Raw genomic sequence first — 14,512 nt, 5'->3', positions numbered from 1 at the left:
AGTAAAGCTTCTCTGCTAAGAAAAGGTACAGTATGGAATCTATGAGTATGGAATCTATGAGTATGGAATCGATGAGCGGGATGGGATCCCCCACTTCCACTATGGCGATGGCTATGGGGTCTATATCGAGCAGTGTTGTGGCGTCGTTAATGACGATGGGATCCGCAACGGCTTCCGCGTCGATGGATATGGACATGGGGTCCGCTAGTGCAACTTCTGCAATGGTTATGTCCAGTGGTACGGCGATGCATCATGGTGGTATGTCCAATTCCTCGAGTGACTCAATGGATGGTATGTCCAATTCGTCCAGTGACTCGATGAGTGGTATGTCCAATTCGTCCAGTGACTCGATGAGTGGTATGTCCATGCACATGAACTACTATTTGACACGGAAATTTGAACACTACCCTGTAGTGTTCGAGAAGTTGTATGCGACCCATAAAAGGCAGGCGTTCGGTATCTTTGTGCTGATCCTAGCGGCCAGTTTCGTTTACAAGTTTCTACTATTTGTAAACTGGTGTCTGGAGGTCCACTGGTTTAAGAAATGGGACACGTCCATGAAATCTGAAAACTTGAGGTCAATCGTTGCTGGCAAGGGTGCCGCAGTGGGGATGACAGAGGTCAGCGAAACGGACTCCTCCAAGTCCAAAGAATCGTACGTGGACTCCAACGGGTTGCAGATGGGCTCACCGCTACCACAGTTACCCAACCTCATGTTTGACATTTTCGCCCCAAACTTCATCGACCTGTTCCACGATTCAATTAGACTCTTACTGATCTTCACGTCCACAATGATCATCTACATGCTCATGTTGGCAGCGATGTCCTTCGTGCTGACGTACGTGTTTGCAGTGATAGTCGGGTTGACAGTGTCCGAGGTGTTTTTCAACAGGTGCAAGATGGCCCTGTTGAAAAGATGGGATATCCAGCGCGAGTTGGACAAGATCAATCGCTGCCCAGGTGGTGCCGCATGCAGGTGTGGTAGGCACAGACAGACAGCCGCTGGAGGTGAGCAATGTGGTTGCGCAGCGGTCGACAACAACCTGGAAAGAAAAATCGAGAGGGATATGTCCGAGAATGCGAAGCTGCAAGAACAGGGGAACGACATGGATGCGAACCTGATGCCCGCTGAAAAGTTCCAATGATCTGCGTACCAGTAATGGCCTATGGCTCCCACCCCACACTTTGCTGCTAGTTTTTGTAAATATCTATTTTACATACCCACACTCTCCTTCTGTAAGCCTCCTCTAATTATACACTGCTGTAACGAGTCCTCAACTCATCGCTGGGACCCAACTTCATCGACTCAAAGGTAACGTCGTTGAACAATCATCACAGTGTACGGTTCTGCCGTTAGAAAAATATATATATATATATCAATAATTTTGCAAAGCGGGAATCTCTCGCTGTGGATGTGCAGTTGACGTACCTGTTGGTAGTGGACTGCGAAACCCTGGACACCTCCTGCACACCGTCCTATTTCACACGTATTGGACAGTGGAACGATAGGACGCTGAACATGAGTAACGAGACGGAGGAGACACCGTTGGGTAATCCCAGCTCTACGACGCTGAGAGACGAGGAGGACGAAATTGCCAACGATGTGGGCGGTAGTGGTGCGCCCAGCGACGAGGAGGAAGGGGAGGACGTGTTTGACTCCTCTGAGGAGGATGAAAACTTGGACGACGACGAAGAGGAGGCGCAGAAGGTGAAGGAGGGGTTTATCGTTGATGATGAAGATGAGGATGCGGGCGTCTCTAAGAGAAGAAAAAAGCATAAGAGGAGACCGAGAGAGAGGGAGGATGAGGAGGATAGGCTTTCTGAGGATGATTTGGATCTTCTGATGGAGAACGCCGGTGTGAAACGCTCGAACACGGACACTGCTTCCTCCGGTAAGCTTAAAAGGTTGAAAAGAGCCGGTGCTGGCGGCGATGACGGAGCGGAGACCAACGACTCCAGACGTGCTGGGGGTGTATCTGGTACCTCTCAATTGGATTCCATTTTTGCAGACGATGACATCGACACAAACCGCGAGGGCAGAGACGGCTACGATAACGAGGGCTACGACGAACGTACGGATGACCGGTCACGTAAGGGGGGTATGCTCGATGAACTCGACGATTTCATAGAGGATGACGAGTTCTCTGACGAGGATGAGGAAACTAGGCAGGAAAGGAAAGAGGAGAGGAGAAGACAGGAGAGACAGAGGCTGAAAGCGCCAACAAAGATTTCCGGGTTGTCTTCCGAAAAAGTCGACGAAATGTTCGATATCTTTGGTGATGGTAAGGATTACGACTGGGCTTTGCAGATCGAAAACGAGGAATTGGAACAAGGTCTTGTTGTGGACGATATTGGAAAAGACGACAAAGAGTTCGATGAGGAGACCGGCGCCCCAAGAACTTCTAAAACTACTCAAATGCAGGATATCTTTGATTTGGAGGACTTGAAGAAGAATCTTTTGACCGAGGACGATATGAACATCAGAAAAACGGATATCCCAGAAAGGTATCAGGAAATTCGCAAAGATATAACGAACTACGGTAAGTTAAACGAGGTAGATAGAGAGTTGGAGAAAAACTGGGTCAGCGATAAAATATCTGTCGACAAAAATTTTGAAACAACTTTCGACTTGACCGAGTTCAAGGAATCCATTGGAAACGCAATCAAATTCATCAGCCAAGATAACCTCGAAGTCCCCTTCATTTACGCCTATAGACGTAACTACATCTCTTCTAGAATTGCAGGTGGATTTGTACTGACAGAAGACGATCTTTGGGAAATAGTCAAATTGGATATCGAATTTCACAGTTTGATCAACAAAAGATCGTACGTGAAAAAATTCTATGAAGATTTGGATATTCAAGATGATGACGTCGATGAATACTTCAGCAACCAAACCAGCGCATCGGTAGCAGAATTGAACACACTGCAGGACATCCATAATTACCTGGAATTCAAATATGCTCAAGAGATTAACCAGGTGTTAACAAACCATGCTGATCGTTCTGGTAAAAAGCATTTGAAAAATTCAAGCTACGAAAAGTTCAAATCCAGTCCCCTATACCAAGCTGTAACTGATATCGGTGTCAGTGCTGGACAGGTTGGTGAGAATATTAGTTCCCAACATCAAATCCACACCGCAGTTGATCACCCAAGTATGGCACCCAATCAGATCATCGAATCCATCATAAGTGAAAACTCTGACGACTTGCAGATATTCTCTAGGAACAACGCTCTTGCTGTCGATACGGTGAAAAAGTATTACTCCCTGGAATTATCGAAGAATATCAAAATAAGAGAAAAAGTTAGGGCCGATTTCTACAAGTACTACCTGGTCGACGTTGTTTTGACTAAAAAGGGTAAAAACGAAATTCAGAGAGGCTCGCTGTACGAAGACATAAAATACGCGATTAATAGAACGCCATTGCACTTCCAAAAAGATCCTGATGTGTTTTTGCGTATGCTGGAAGCAGAGTCGTTGAATTTACTGAACGTTAGACTTCATATGTCATCTCAAAGTCAGTATATTGAGCATTTATTCCAAATAGCCCTAGAAACCACAGATACTTCTAGTTTGGCTACTGAATGGAACAATTTCCGTAAAGAAGCTTTCAAGGATGCTTTGAACCATATATTTTCCGACATCTCGGGCGAAATTAAAGATGATTTGACCAAGACATGTCAGAAGTTGGTTGCTAAGGTAGTTCGCCACAAAATGATGACCAAGTTGGACCAAGCTCCATTTGTTCCCAACATGAAGGATCCTAAGATCCCAAGGGTACTGACCTTGACATGTGGTCAAGGTAGATTTGGATTGGATGCAATCATTGGTGTCTTCGTGAACCGGAAGACTGATTTCGTGAAAGACTTTAAAATAATTCAAAATCCTTTTGACAAGTCTAACCCTCAGGCCTTTGATGATGAGTTAGATAGAATTATTGAGAGCTGTCAGGTGAACGCCATTGGTATCAATGGGCCAAATCCTCAGACCGAAAAATTCTACAAGAGAATCCAAGAGGTTATCCACAGGAAAGAGATTGTCGATAACAGAGGGCATGCCGTTCCAGTCATATATGTGGAGGATGAGATTGCGCTTCGGTATCAAAGTTCGAAACGTGCTTCCGAAGAATTCCCCAATAAGCCTCCTCTTGTCAAATATTGTATTGCCTTAGCGCGCTACATGCATTCGCCATTACTTGAATACGCAAGCTTATCAGACGACGAGATAGTTTCATTGAGCATCCATCCTTTCCAGACGTTGCTGCCAACAAACATTTTGCTCCAAGCTCTCGAGACCGCTTTTGTGGATATTGTTAATTTGGTTGGTGTCGAGGTAAACAAAGCCACGAACAACGATTATTACTCTAGATGCCTGAGGTATGTAGCAGGCTTTGGTAAGCGTAAATCCATTGACTTTGTCCAATCTCTGCATAGGTTAAACGAGCCGTTGTTGGCTCGTCAACAACTGATCACTCATAACATTTTGCACAAAACGATATTCATGAACGCTGCTGGTTTCTTGTATATATCGTGGAATGAGAAAAGGCAAAGGTACGAAGATTTGGAGCACGATCAGCTGGACAGTACAAGAATCCATCCTGAGGATTATCATTTGGCTACAAAAGTTGCTGCCGACGCATTAGAATACGACCCTGACGTAATTGCCGAGAAGGAAGATCAAGGTACAATGAGTGACTTCATAGATTATTTGAGGGACGACAATGATAAGAGGGCAAAACTTGAATCATTGAACTTGGAACAATATGCCGAGCAATTGGAGCAAAAGACGGGACAAAGAAAGCTGAATAATCTGAGCACCATTGTTCTCGAGCTATTGGACGGTTTTGAGGAACTTAGAAATGACTTCCATCCATTACAAGGCGATGAAATATTCCATACTCTTACTGGTGAAACTGAAAAAACCTTCTCTAAAGGCTGTATCATTCCTGTACGAATTGAAAGATTTTGGCACAATGACATTAAGTGTGTTACAAATTCTGGTGTTGAATGCACAGTTAACGCACAGCGCCATGCCGGCGCCGAATACAAGAGGTCCGCGAGTGAAATGTACGAATTGGGTAAAACGTACCCAGCCAAGGTTATCTACATTGACTATCCAAACATCTCAGCAGAGGTTTCCTTGTTGGATCACGATGTTCAGCATGAATACGTTCCAATTTCGTACAGCAAGGATCCCTCTATTTGGGATTTGAAGCAAGAGTTGAAGGATGCTGAAGAGGAGAAGAAAATAACAAATGAGCGGGCCCGTGAAAAGAGAACGCACCGTGTCATCAACCATCCTTACTATTTCCCCTTCAACCACAGACAGGCGGAAGATTACCTGAGAAGCAAAGACCGTGGAGATTTCGTCATCAGGCAGTCTAGTCGTGGTGACGATCATCTGACGATTACCTGGAAGCTGGATAAAGACTTATTCGAGCATATAGATATTAAGGAATTGGAGAAGGAAAACCCACTTGCCTTAGGTAGAATACTTGTTGTGGACAACCAAAGGTACCACGACCTGGACCAGCTTATTGTGGAGTATCTGCAGCACAAGATAAGACTGCTCAACGAAATGATTTCTAACGAAAAATTCAAGCGTGGTACTCCGAAGGAGGTTACAAAATTCATCGAGGACTATTCCAAGGTGAACCCTAAAAAGTCGGTGTATTACTTCAGTTTGAATTATGATCACCCGGGCTGGTTCTACATCAATTTCAAAATTAACGCCGACAAGCCATTGTACACGTGGAACGTGAAACTGACAAATACGGGATTCTACTTGGTAAACTACAACTATCCAAGTGTGGTCCAGCTATGTAACGGTTTCAAAACATTGTTGAAGGCTAACCGGAACAAGCAGTTGACTGGGTGAGGACAGACAGTACCGCGGTCTTGTAGTTTATGGTTTTTCCCTCTCTCATTCGAAGAGTAAATATGAAAAGTTATGTAATGTAAATGTATTAATCTGTTCTGTTAGACTCCTTTTCACGGCCCAATCCCAATTCCTGGAATCATCACTTCTTTTGAGAGAGGGAGGGGGCAGTACGAACGAAAGGGTCGCTAAATAACGATCGTCCCTCTCTCTCCCTCTGTATCTTTTCTTCTATGAGTATTCCACAGTTTCGATGATTCACGGAAATTTTCGAAGAAGTGAAAAAGAAAACAATATCTGCATGAGCATCACCTCCAGATACTCATGGAGAGAGTCTTTCCATATCTTCACTTCATACCCGGGAAGATACATTAATTGCCTGTTTCGTGAGTTACGTTTGCTTCCTTCAAAAGGTATATGACACTTTAAACAAGTCTAGTATGCTAGGTAATATATCTTCCACTGTGATCGCTAGGCAGGCACTTGTTCGCAGAGGAGCACACCGGCACGTTTTGAGACTTACTCGGTTTGCTGCGCTGCCGCCAAAGAGCCAGTATAGTGCATTGCTGTTTCAATATCGATTCAACTCAACAAGCCCGCCTTCAAAAACAACCGACGATAGGAAGAAGGTCTCCGGGAGTAAACCTGACAACGTTGCCACTCCTATTGCGAATCCCAAACCCACTGCTGCCAAAGTTCCGTTGATGGCCAAAATAAAGAAAGTTGCTGCTCATTACTGGGATGGTACAAAACTGCTAGGATTTGAGGTGAAGACGTCGTTTAGATTGTTGATCAAGATGCTTGCAGGCCACAGTCTAACACGTAGAGAAATGTTGCAGCTTAAGAGGACCACATCCGATGTGATTAGATTAGTCCCGTTTGCTGCGTTTATCTTGGTCCCCTTTGCTGAACTGCTACTGCCTGTTGCATTGAAATTGTTCCCCAACCTGCTTCCTTCCACCTACGAATCGAAGAAGGATAAAGAGTCTAAACTGGAGAACTTGAGAAAGACCAGAGAAGTTGTTGTTGGTATTATGAAGGAGCGGAAGTCGCATTTTAAGCCTGGTAATATCACCGATGAGCAGAAAAGACTATTCAACGATTTCTATAAGCATGTCAAAGAGACTGGGGAACCCGGTTCCCGGAAACAGCTGATCGAGGTAGCCCGGTTGTACACGGACGACACTATCCTGGACAACTTAACGAGGCCATACTTGGTGGCTCTTGCCAAATATATGAACATTCAATCCTTCGGTACAGATGTCATGCTTCGTTATCGTATCAGGTACAGAATGTTGGAGCTGAAGAAGGACGATATATCGATTTACTACGAAGATGCAGAACAGCTAGACTCCAGCGAACTGCGCAGTGCATGTGCCTCGAGGGGTATCCGTATAAAGGACACTTCCGACGCCGCGCTGAAGGAGAACCTAAGAATCTGGCTACAAATGAGGTTGAAGGACAAAATTCCATCCACCCTTCTAATCATGGCGACCTCTTACAACTACGGAGCTGTAACTTCGAAGAAATCGCTTTATGATTCGCTGACCGATGTTCTCTCCGCACTTCCAGACGAATTGTACCACGAAGTTAAAGTGAACGTTGTTAAGGAGAAGGATGCCTCCCCAAAGCAAAAACTCGAACAATTCAAAGAGCAAGAAGAGATCATGAAGGAGGAAGAGGAGCAAGAGGAGTCTGCGAAGGTGAGGGTCAAGGACCAGTTGTCGCTGGACGAACTGGACAAACAGAACGAGCGTGCATCAGAGGCCGCTGCGAAATCTGCACAAAAGGGCAAGCAACAATAAGAGTGCTTTCCGGAAGTCCCTCCCTAGCCTCCAGTTGTCCATGGTATCCTCCTGCTATCCCACAGCTGCTTGTTCGGCCGCACCCGAGAGTCGAACCGCCGCACTTTATTTATATGTAAATAATTTTCCCAAAAAATTTTTTTTCGTAAATCGCGAAAAAAAAATATTTCACTGGCACGTGACATGTAAACAAACGGGACGCGTAAAAATCGAGTTCCCTTTTTGTGACGCGATTTTGCGATGTGCCAAACACCAAATTGTTCACACACGAATAAAAACTGTTTTGGGACCCTCAAGATTTCGTATCGCGCTCACTGATTATTTCGAATCCTGAACTGCTTATATAATATTCGTACTTTCTGCTTTTGTCCTGGTGTCCAAATTGTGCACTATCGACTACCCCATTGGCACAGACTACTCACCTGAACAATGGACTCGGAATCACCACAAACGCAGAGAAGAAGCGACTCTGGAGAAAGTACCATTGTAACAAAGGGAAACCATGCAACTGGCAAGCAGTTCCCCAACGAGGAGAACGAGGTTTCCAGTTTAATTGGTGAGAAGAAAAGAGGTCTCGGTCCAGCCGTGAAGAGTAATCGGGGTGCCCTGTCAGAAAGAGACGCGAATTCTGTAAACCCTACTGCGGCGAAGGACAGGAAAAGAGCTTTAAATATTGTTTCAGAACAGAGACCGACTACCAGAGAACCAAGTGCAGCGATATATTCGAACGTCCAAAAGAAGAGGCGTATCTTTAACGACTTTGAGTCGGCGGCACCAGGGGTAAAAGGCACCGAACAGACCCTCACTAAAAATGGAAGCGACGCTCTCGCCGACGATACGACGTTCAATACATGGGAAGATCTAGATCGCTTGGAAGAAGGCGATGTGTTCTTGGTACCGGAGTATGCAAACGATATCTTCGAGCATTTATACAAAAGGGAGTTGGAGACCCTACCCTCGCATAACTATTTGGTTAAACATCAAAGTCAGATATATTATAGACCTTCAGTGCGAGCGATACTGATAGATTGGCTCGTGGAAGTTCATGAGAAATTTCAATGCTTTCCAGAAACGCTGTATTTGGCAATAAATATCATGGATAGGTTCTTTGCTGGTAACCGGGTCGCTACCGACAAACTACAACTAGTGGCGGTCTCTGCTCTCTTTATGGCTGCAAAATTTGAAGAAGTACATCTACCCAAACTATCAGAGTATGCATACATCACAGCTGGTGCAGCAACAAATACTAGCATAAAGAAAGCTGAACTATTCATGCTAACTTCATTGAAATTTGACCTGGGCTGGCCAAATCCTTTGAATTTTCTACGAAGGATATCAAAAGCTGATAACTACGATACAGACACTAGAAACGTTGGTAAACTCCTATTGGAACATGCTATTTGTTCACCAAAGTTTATAACCACCAAACCTTCTCTCGTGGCTGCTATGTCTATGTACATTGCGAGGCAAGTTACCCACAAGGATAAAGAATTATGGAACAAATCTTTAAAACATTACAGTGGTGGTATCGACCCTCTACATGATCCAGAATTTCAAAAATTGTGCAAAGAACTAATACAGGAGCTTGCCAATCCCTCCACAGTGCTGAATTCGCTGCTAACTAAATCGGCGGATCAATCAAAATACGGTAGCATATTCAACGATACATGTACGTGGTGTAAACACCAACTGGCATGTAATTTTGAAGGATTATTTACGTTGTAATATTCACTCCATTCAAACACCTTCTCAAACTTAATCCGTTTTTGTGGATATCCTTCAAGAAAAATGACCAGTGTGTATCTTGTACCTATTGCACTTGTATCACTCTCTTTAAAATCTATATTTTTGCATCTAATCTTATACGAATCTCATATTTCAAAATTCTACATACTCTAATAACCTCTCCCTATTGTTACAGAAAGTCTTTATTACCAGTAACGATGTCATTAGATCAGAAGTAAAAGTGTATATATATGCGGATGTAAATATACGTAATTATTATATGGTTTAGCCATTTATTTTTTCTAGAAGAGTGGGACCAGAAAATGGAGTTAGTCATGATTAAGATGATGATGCATTACTCAAACAAGATTGTGGGCAACCGTGTGAGCGAAATTATTTGTATTCTGAAGTTATAAGTTGGAAGCGCTCCAATTTGGTTAAGGAAACAGAAGTTTTCTGGGATCATTATCCACTATTTGTTTTTCATTTTTTTTGAAAGTGACATTAGTAGTGTACAGAATGAAGATTTGGACAGGGTATCATAGGTTGAAGGTGATTTCAATTGGTTTCATGTAACGTCATAATATCGTAACCATTTTTTCTCACCTTTAATGCCCACTGAACAGATATCACAGATGCCTTCATAAACCTTCTTGATTGGTATTTTCTATGGAATTCGTCGTGGACAATTGGACTAGTTAGATAGTCCATAATCATGTCACACACTGGTGCTAGTTGTGTCTTGGTGTAGCCCCCACAATAATGAATCAAATTACCATCCCATTTTCCTTTTCCTAACATCTTCCTGGATAAAAACATTGCTGCGGCTGCGCAGAGTGAAGGTAGCATGCCAATAAACCTGAAATCTACCAATGAAATCTCCAACAAGAATTTGGCGAGCGTTCGGGACTGTATATCGTAGTCATCTGCCTTGGATATTCTTCTTAAAAAGTTCATTGGATTGGGGTAGTTAAGATTCATCTCTAACGTTTTCAAAATGAATTTCTCTCCCTCCTTGATTTCTTCTTCTGTGCAAGCGCCATCTGTTTCTGAGGCAAAGTGCTTTATGCTTGGGGAGTAGACTTCTTCATATTTAGATGCAATAAAGAGGCATGAAGTGCCTACCAACTGAAGTTTATCAAGTTGTACCAATTCCCGGCATAGAAAACGATCCATGATATTGATCGCTAGGTAGAGTGTTTCTGGTAGAAGTCCAAACTTGTTGTGGATCTTCACCAACCAGTTTACCAAAATATCCCTATTCTGTCTTATGTTTCTGTGTTTGTATAGATCATCTTTCTTGGGCAATGTTATAATTTCTAGACGATGTAGATATTCAAAAATATCATTCACGTATTCACTGACCATGAAGGGATCATTGACATCTTCAGCATCAAGATCCTCCCAAATGTATTCCTCTTCGCCATTCTCGTCACAAACTTTGAATTTTTTAGGTTCTTCTTGTTCTACGACAGTTGATATGGGTCTCTTTTTGGTTGTGTCAATCAGTTTTTCTTCAACAGCTGTGTTGCTGTGACTAATATTATTCGATTGGGTACTTGCAATAGTTTGAACATTTTCGACCTGAGTATTGCATTGGGTCATTTCACTTATACTGGGGTTCGAATTACCTGTCGACTTTGTGTAAGGGTCGCAGTTTTCCTTATTATCGCTGAAAGAAGGTTGCGTCCGAACCGTTTCTCTTAGAACATCCTCCTTTTGAGGAAGATTTTGTGAGGAAAGTTTCGACTGATCCGGTTTCGTTCCTTTCAGATGTTGGATGCTGTTTTCATGAGAGAGTGTCGTATTTGTCACATTATTCAAAGCCAGTCTTTGGACGTTGCTTGACAGTTTATTCGAAGCATTATTTATGTTATCACCTGTATTGCGCTCGTTTGAGGACATGTTATGGCCAAAAGAAAGTAATTGGAATTATACTTTAATGGACCTGGACAAACTGATGCTATCTGGTTAGAAGACAGAGATGGAGGTGAAGTGTTGGTGCAGAGTGAGAGAATATATGTTGATTCAAACCTTAGTTTTGTGATGCAAAAAGGAAACGAATGTAGTATGGTGAAATATTACAGCTGAGATCGAGAAAATTTCTGCGAGAGAGAGAAAAAATGAAGAAGGTCGAAGGGTATGAGGGAGCAAATAAAGTTTGCCAGTGTGTATGGAGGTGAAGATCTTTTGGAACTATAAATAAGGTCTTGCTTTCGGTCTCGAAATCTTGGCTATGCTGGGGACCAGGCGAAAAAAGTATCTGAAACAAATATTTTGGCTAGAAAGCTTGTGGTATATAAACTAAAAACGCTGTAGCTTTTTGATCAGTTTCAAATTTTAGAAAGGAGAGAGGGTGAAGATTTTGAAAATGTTACCTCTTTGTTTTGGTATGCGGAAATTGGGATATGGTCAGTAAGGAAAGCCCAAACGATGGGAAAAAACTCTGTTACAAAGGCTTAAAGTCGACCAAAAAATGCCTGGTGGTTAGATCCTACTGGTGTTGCAACCAAAAAAAAAAAGAAGAGAGAATGATCTAGAGGAGGAGAAAATCACCAAATACGTTTGTTTCGCTTTTCCCATAACAGGTCACCCCATAACAAGGTCCCACCTGTGATACACTTCCTCTTTTCGTCATTTTCTCTTTACAGTACAACGTTTACTATTTACAAATTTCCTATTTAGTACAGCGCCTATTCGGTCCACCATAAAAAGTTCTGCATCGAAAAAAAATCGCCGAAAACGGAAACGCATACTTTTGTTCACTACGAGTGTTTACACTTTTCTCAAACAGGATAAAGCTGATCTGCAACACGAGGAAACGTGTCCAAACGAAGTAAGAGTAGCTCAGCTAGGAAAGGTATCAGATAAAAGACTACTCTCTGCCCAGTATCAACTGCAACAACGCTCACTGTATTATCGTCTTTAACTTGTATGGGCGTGAGGGATTCGGCTCCGTGCTGAGTGCACAAAACCTAAATAAGGGGTTGCTTTTTCGAACGGGAGTGTTTGATCCAATTCCCAATCATATCCGTTACAGCGATCGAGTGGGGTGGACCCTAAATGAAAAGTTAAACACCAGGGTTAAGTCGCGTCACCTTTTGTTATTCTCGAAAATTGTTCGGTAATGCGGGCGGTTGTAAAGGAGTCGCAAAGTTATTGGGAATTTCATTCACAGTCCAGGATTATAGAAAATGAGGGTTGTGAAACATGATAAATGCTGTGCTTTTGTTTATCTACATCAAGTAAACACATATTTAAGATATTGGTTCAGTTCTGATAATTTCATAATATGAATCTTCCAAGGTATAAAAGCATATGACCTACTTTTAGGTCGGGGTTCCTAAAGGGTGCCAATCCTTCTGTATCAGGGAACACTATTTTCAAGATTTGAAGTTCAAAGTTGAAGGGACTGAGTAAGACATTTTGCCTAGTAAGATATGGCCTTATACAAGTGCTTTTCCAAATGACCACAATGACCCAATCTCATAGAGTAGTCCCACCGTCTAGAATAGTTTCTCCAAGTCAAAACCCCCTTCGATATTTTTAGTAAATACACCTTGTTCAGTAACAATACCATCAATAAGATCATGAGAAGTGATGTCAAAGGCAGGATTCCATACATTGATTTGTGGTGGTGCGGTCCCAACTTTAGCAGAAATTGGTTCGCCCTTCTCGTTCAAAGCTGGAGTTTTCCCATCTGAAGAAATCAAAGTACCACTAGTTAACCGGAATTCATTCGGATCTCTCTCTTCTACAACAATATCATCTCCAGATTCGGTCTTGTTATCGATTGTAGTTTTAGGAGCCACTACAAAAAATTTAATGCCAAAGTGTTGGCAAATAAGGGCCAATTGTAGCGTGCCAATCTTGTTGGCTGTGTCACCGTTACGTACAATCCTATCCGCGCCAACAAAAGCCGCCTTGATTGGGATTGGGCTCGTCTTTATTCTGTAGGCAAGAGAACTGTCTGTAATCAGTGTAGCCGGGATATTGTCGTGCAATAGCTCGTACGCTGTTAGTCGAGACCCTTGGTTGTATGGTCTAGTTTCCAATGGATAAACGTGTGTGAGTTTGGCTTTACTGTTGGACAGCGTCTTCGTCTTCTTCACTGATTTTTGACTCTTATTTTGAGAATCTTTCCACAAAGAACGGATAACACCTAGAGCAGTACCATAACCAGAAGTGGCCAGAGATCCGGTATTGCAGATAGTTAGCACAGCAAAATCATCGTTATATGATTCGTTTTCGAGGGACTCAAGGATAAATCTTGCCCCATTGTCCCCCATTTTCGTGTTGTTTGCCAGATCATCGTCTATCAGGTTACATGCATAGGTGAACAACTGGGAATTAAAGGCACTTAATTCTGAGGAGCTCATCAGCAGCGCAGAGACATTTTTCAAGGAGTTGGATAAGTTTACAGCAGTGGGTCTGCTGAGAAGAAGATAATCCAACCTTTCACTTAACCTTGTCTGGATAGCCTTCCAATTAGAGGTATCGTAAAAGCATTGAGTTTCAGCAAAGTATTCATTAGCCAAGAGCTGTGTTTCTAGCAGTATAGATAACACTCCAACTATGGCTATTGCTGGTGCACCCCGCACTTGCATGGAACTAATGACACCAAATCCATCGTTGATGGTATGAATTGGAATGTATGTTGTAGCATAGGGTAATACTAATTGGTTCAAAACCTTGACGGAGACGTCTTTTGGGTTTGATCTATCAAATTTGATTGCTTCTAAGGACATTAATTCGGTGTATCTGTATACCTGTTTATATCTTTAGCTTCTATCATAGATGAATAAAATTAATGAAACTGTTTTTCTGTTCAATTTATGCATTTTTTTTTTCGAAGAGAGAGCCGATTAGCTGACACCCTGGTTTGCTGGTTGTTAAGAAATCGCTGATTAAGTATTCAATGGCGAGCCAGTTTATTGCACACCACGTAAGCTACTTTGGGGCTATTAACTGGGTTTTAGCTCTGTTGACTTACATAATCTTAAATATCACTCATCATATGCATTTATTTGTAAGAGCTAAAATCGGTTATGATTAATTAAACTGTGTAAGGACTTTGATATTGTGAATTTACGCCGTATACGTA

General features: G+C 42.5%; 6 protein-coding genes across 6 annotated transcripts; 4 read left to right on the top strand and 2 right to left on the bottom strand.

The window, feature by feature from the left end:
- Window positions 1-32: 32 nt before the first annotated feature.
- CTR1 (high-affinity Cu transporter CTR1) lies at window positions 33-1,145 on the top strand (the record flags this gene model as incomplete). The annotated part of the gene is made up of 1 exon (XM_022611243.1): window positions 33-1,145. One exon carries the CDS (start codon window positions 33-35, stop codon window positions 1,143-1,145), a length of 1,113 nt encoding a protein of 370 aa, XP_022462671.1.
- A 374-nt stretch (window positions 1,146-1,519) lies between these two features.
- SPT6 (chromatin-remodeling histone chaperone SPT6) lies at window positions 1,520-5,878 on the top strand (the record flags this gene model as incomplete). Its single annotated transcript, XM_022611242.1, has 1 exon — window positions 1,520-5,878. One exon carries the CDS (start codon window positions 1,520-1,522, stop codon window positions 5,876-5,878), a length of 4,359 nt encoding a protein of 1,452 aa, XP_022462670.1.
- A 440-nt stretch (window positions 5,879-6,318) lies between these two features.
- YLH47 (Ylh47p) lies at window positions 6,319-7,683 on the top strand (the record flags this gene model as incomplete). Its single annotated transcript, XM_022611241.1, has 1 exon — window positions 6,319-7,683. One exon carries the CDS (start codon window positions 6,319-6,321, stop codon window positions 7,681-7,683), a length of 1,365 nt encoding a protein of 454 aa, XP_022462669.1.
- A 429-nt stretch (window positions 7,684-8,112) lies between these two features.
- Window positions 8,113-9,408, top strand: CLB5 (B-type cyclin CLB5; the record flags this gene model as incomplete). The annotated part of the gene is made up of 1 exon (XM_022611240.1): window positions 8,113-9,408. The coding sequence occupies one exon, from the start codon at window positions 8,113-8,115 to the stop codon at window positions 9,406-9,408; it is 1,296 nt and encodes a 431-aa protein (XP_022462668.1).
- Window positions 9,409-9,966: 558 nt separating this feature from the next.
- Window positions 9,967-11,313, bottom strand: CLB2 (B-type cyclin CLB2; the record flags this gene model as incomplete). Its single annotated transcript, XM_022611239.1, has 1 exon — window positions 9,967-11,313. One exon carries the CDS (start codon window positions 11,311-11,313, stop codon window positions 9,967-9,969), a length of 1,347 nt encoding a protein of 448 aa, XP_022462667.1.
- A 1,601-nt stretch (window positions 11,314-12,914) lies between these two features.
- MRI1 (S-methyl-5-thioribose-1-phosphate isomerase MRI1) lies at window positions 12,915-14,156 on the bottom strand (the record flags this gene model as incomplete). Its single annotated transcript, XM_022611237.1, has 1 exon — window positions 12,915-14,156. The coding sequence occupies one exon, from the start codon at window positions 14,154-14,156 to the stop codon at window positions 12,915-12,917; it is 1,242 nt and encodes a 413-aa protein (XP_022462666.1).
- Window positions 14,157-14,512: the final 356 nt, after the last annotated feature.

The sequence above is a fragment of the Huiozyma naganishii genome, chromosome 1 (genome assembly GCF_000348985.1).
Source record: "Huiozyma naganishii CBS 8797 chromosome 1, complete genome".
Lineage (NCBI taxonomy): Eukaryota > Fungi > Ascomycota > Saccharomycetes > Saccharomycetales > Saccharomycetaceae > Huiozyma > Huiozyma naganishii.
Note: the sequence above shows the minus strand (reverse complement) of the source record. Positions and strands in the feature narration are given on the sequence as shown.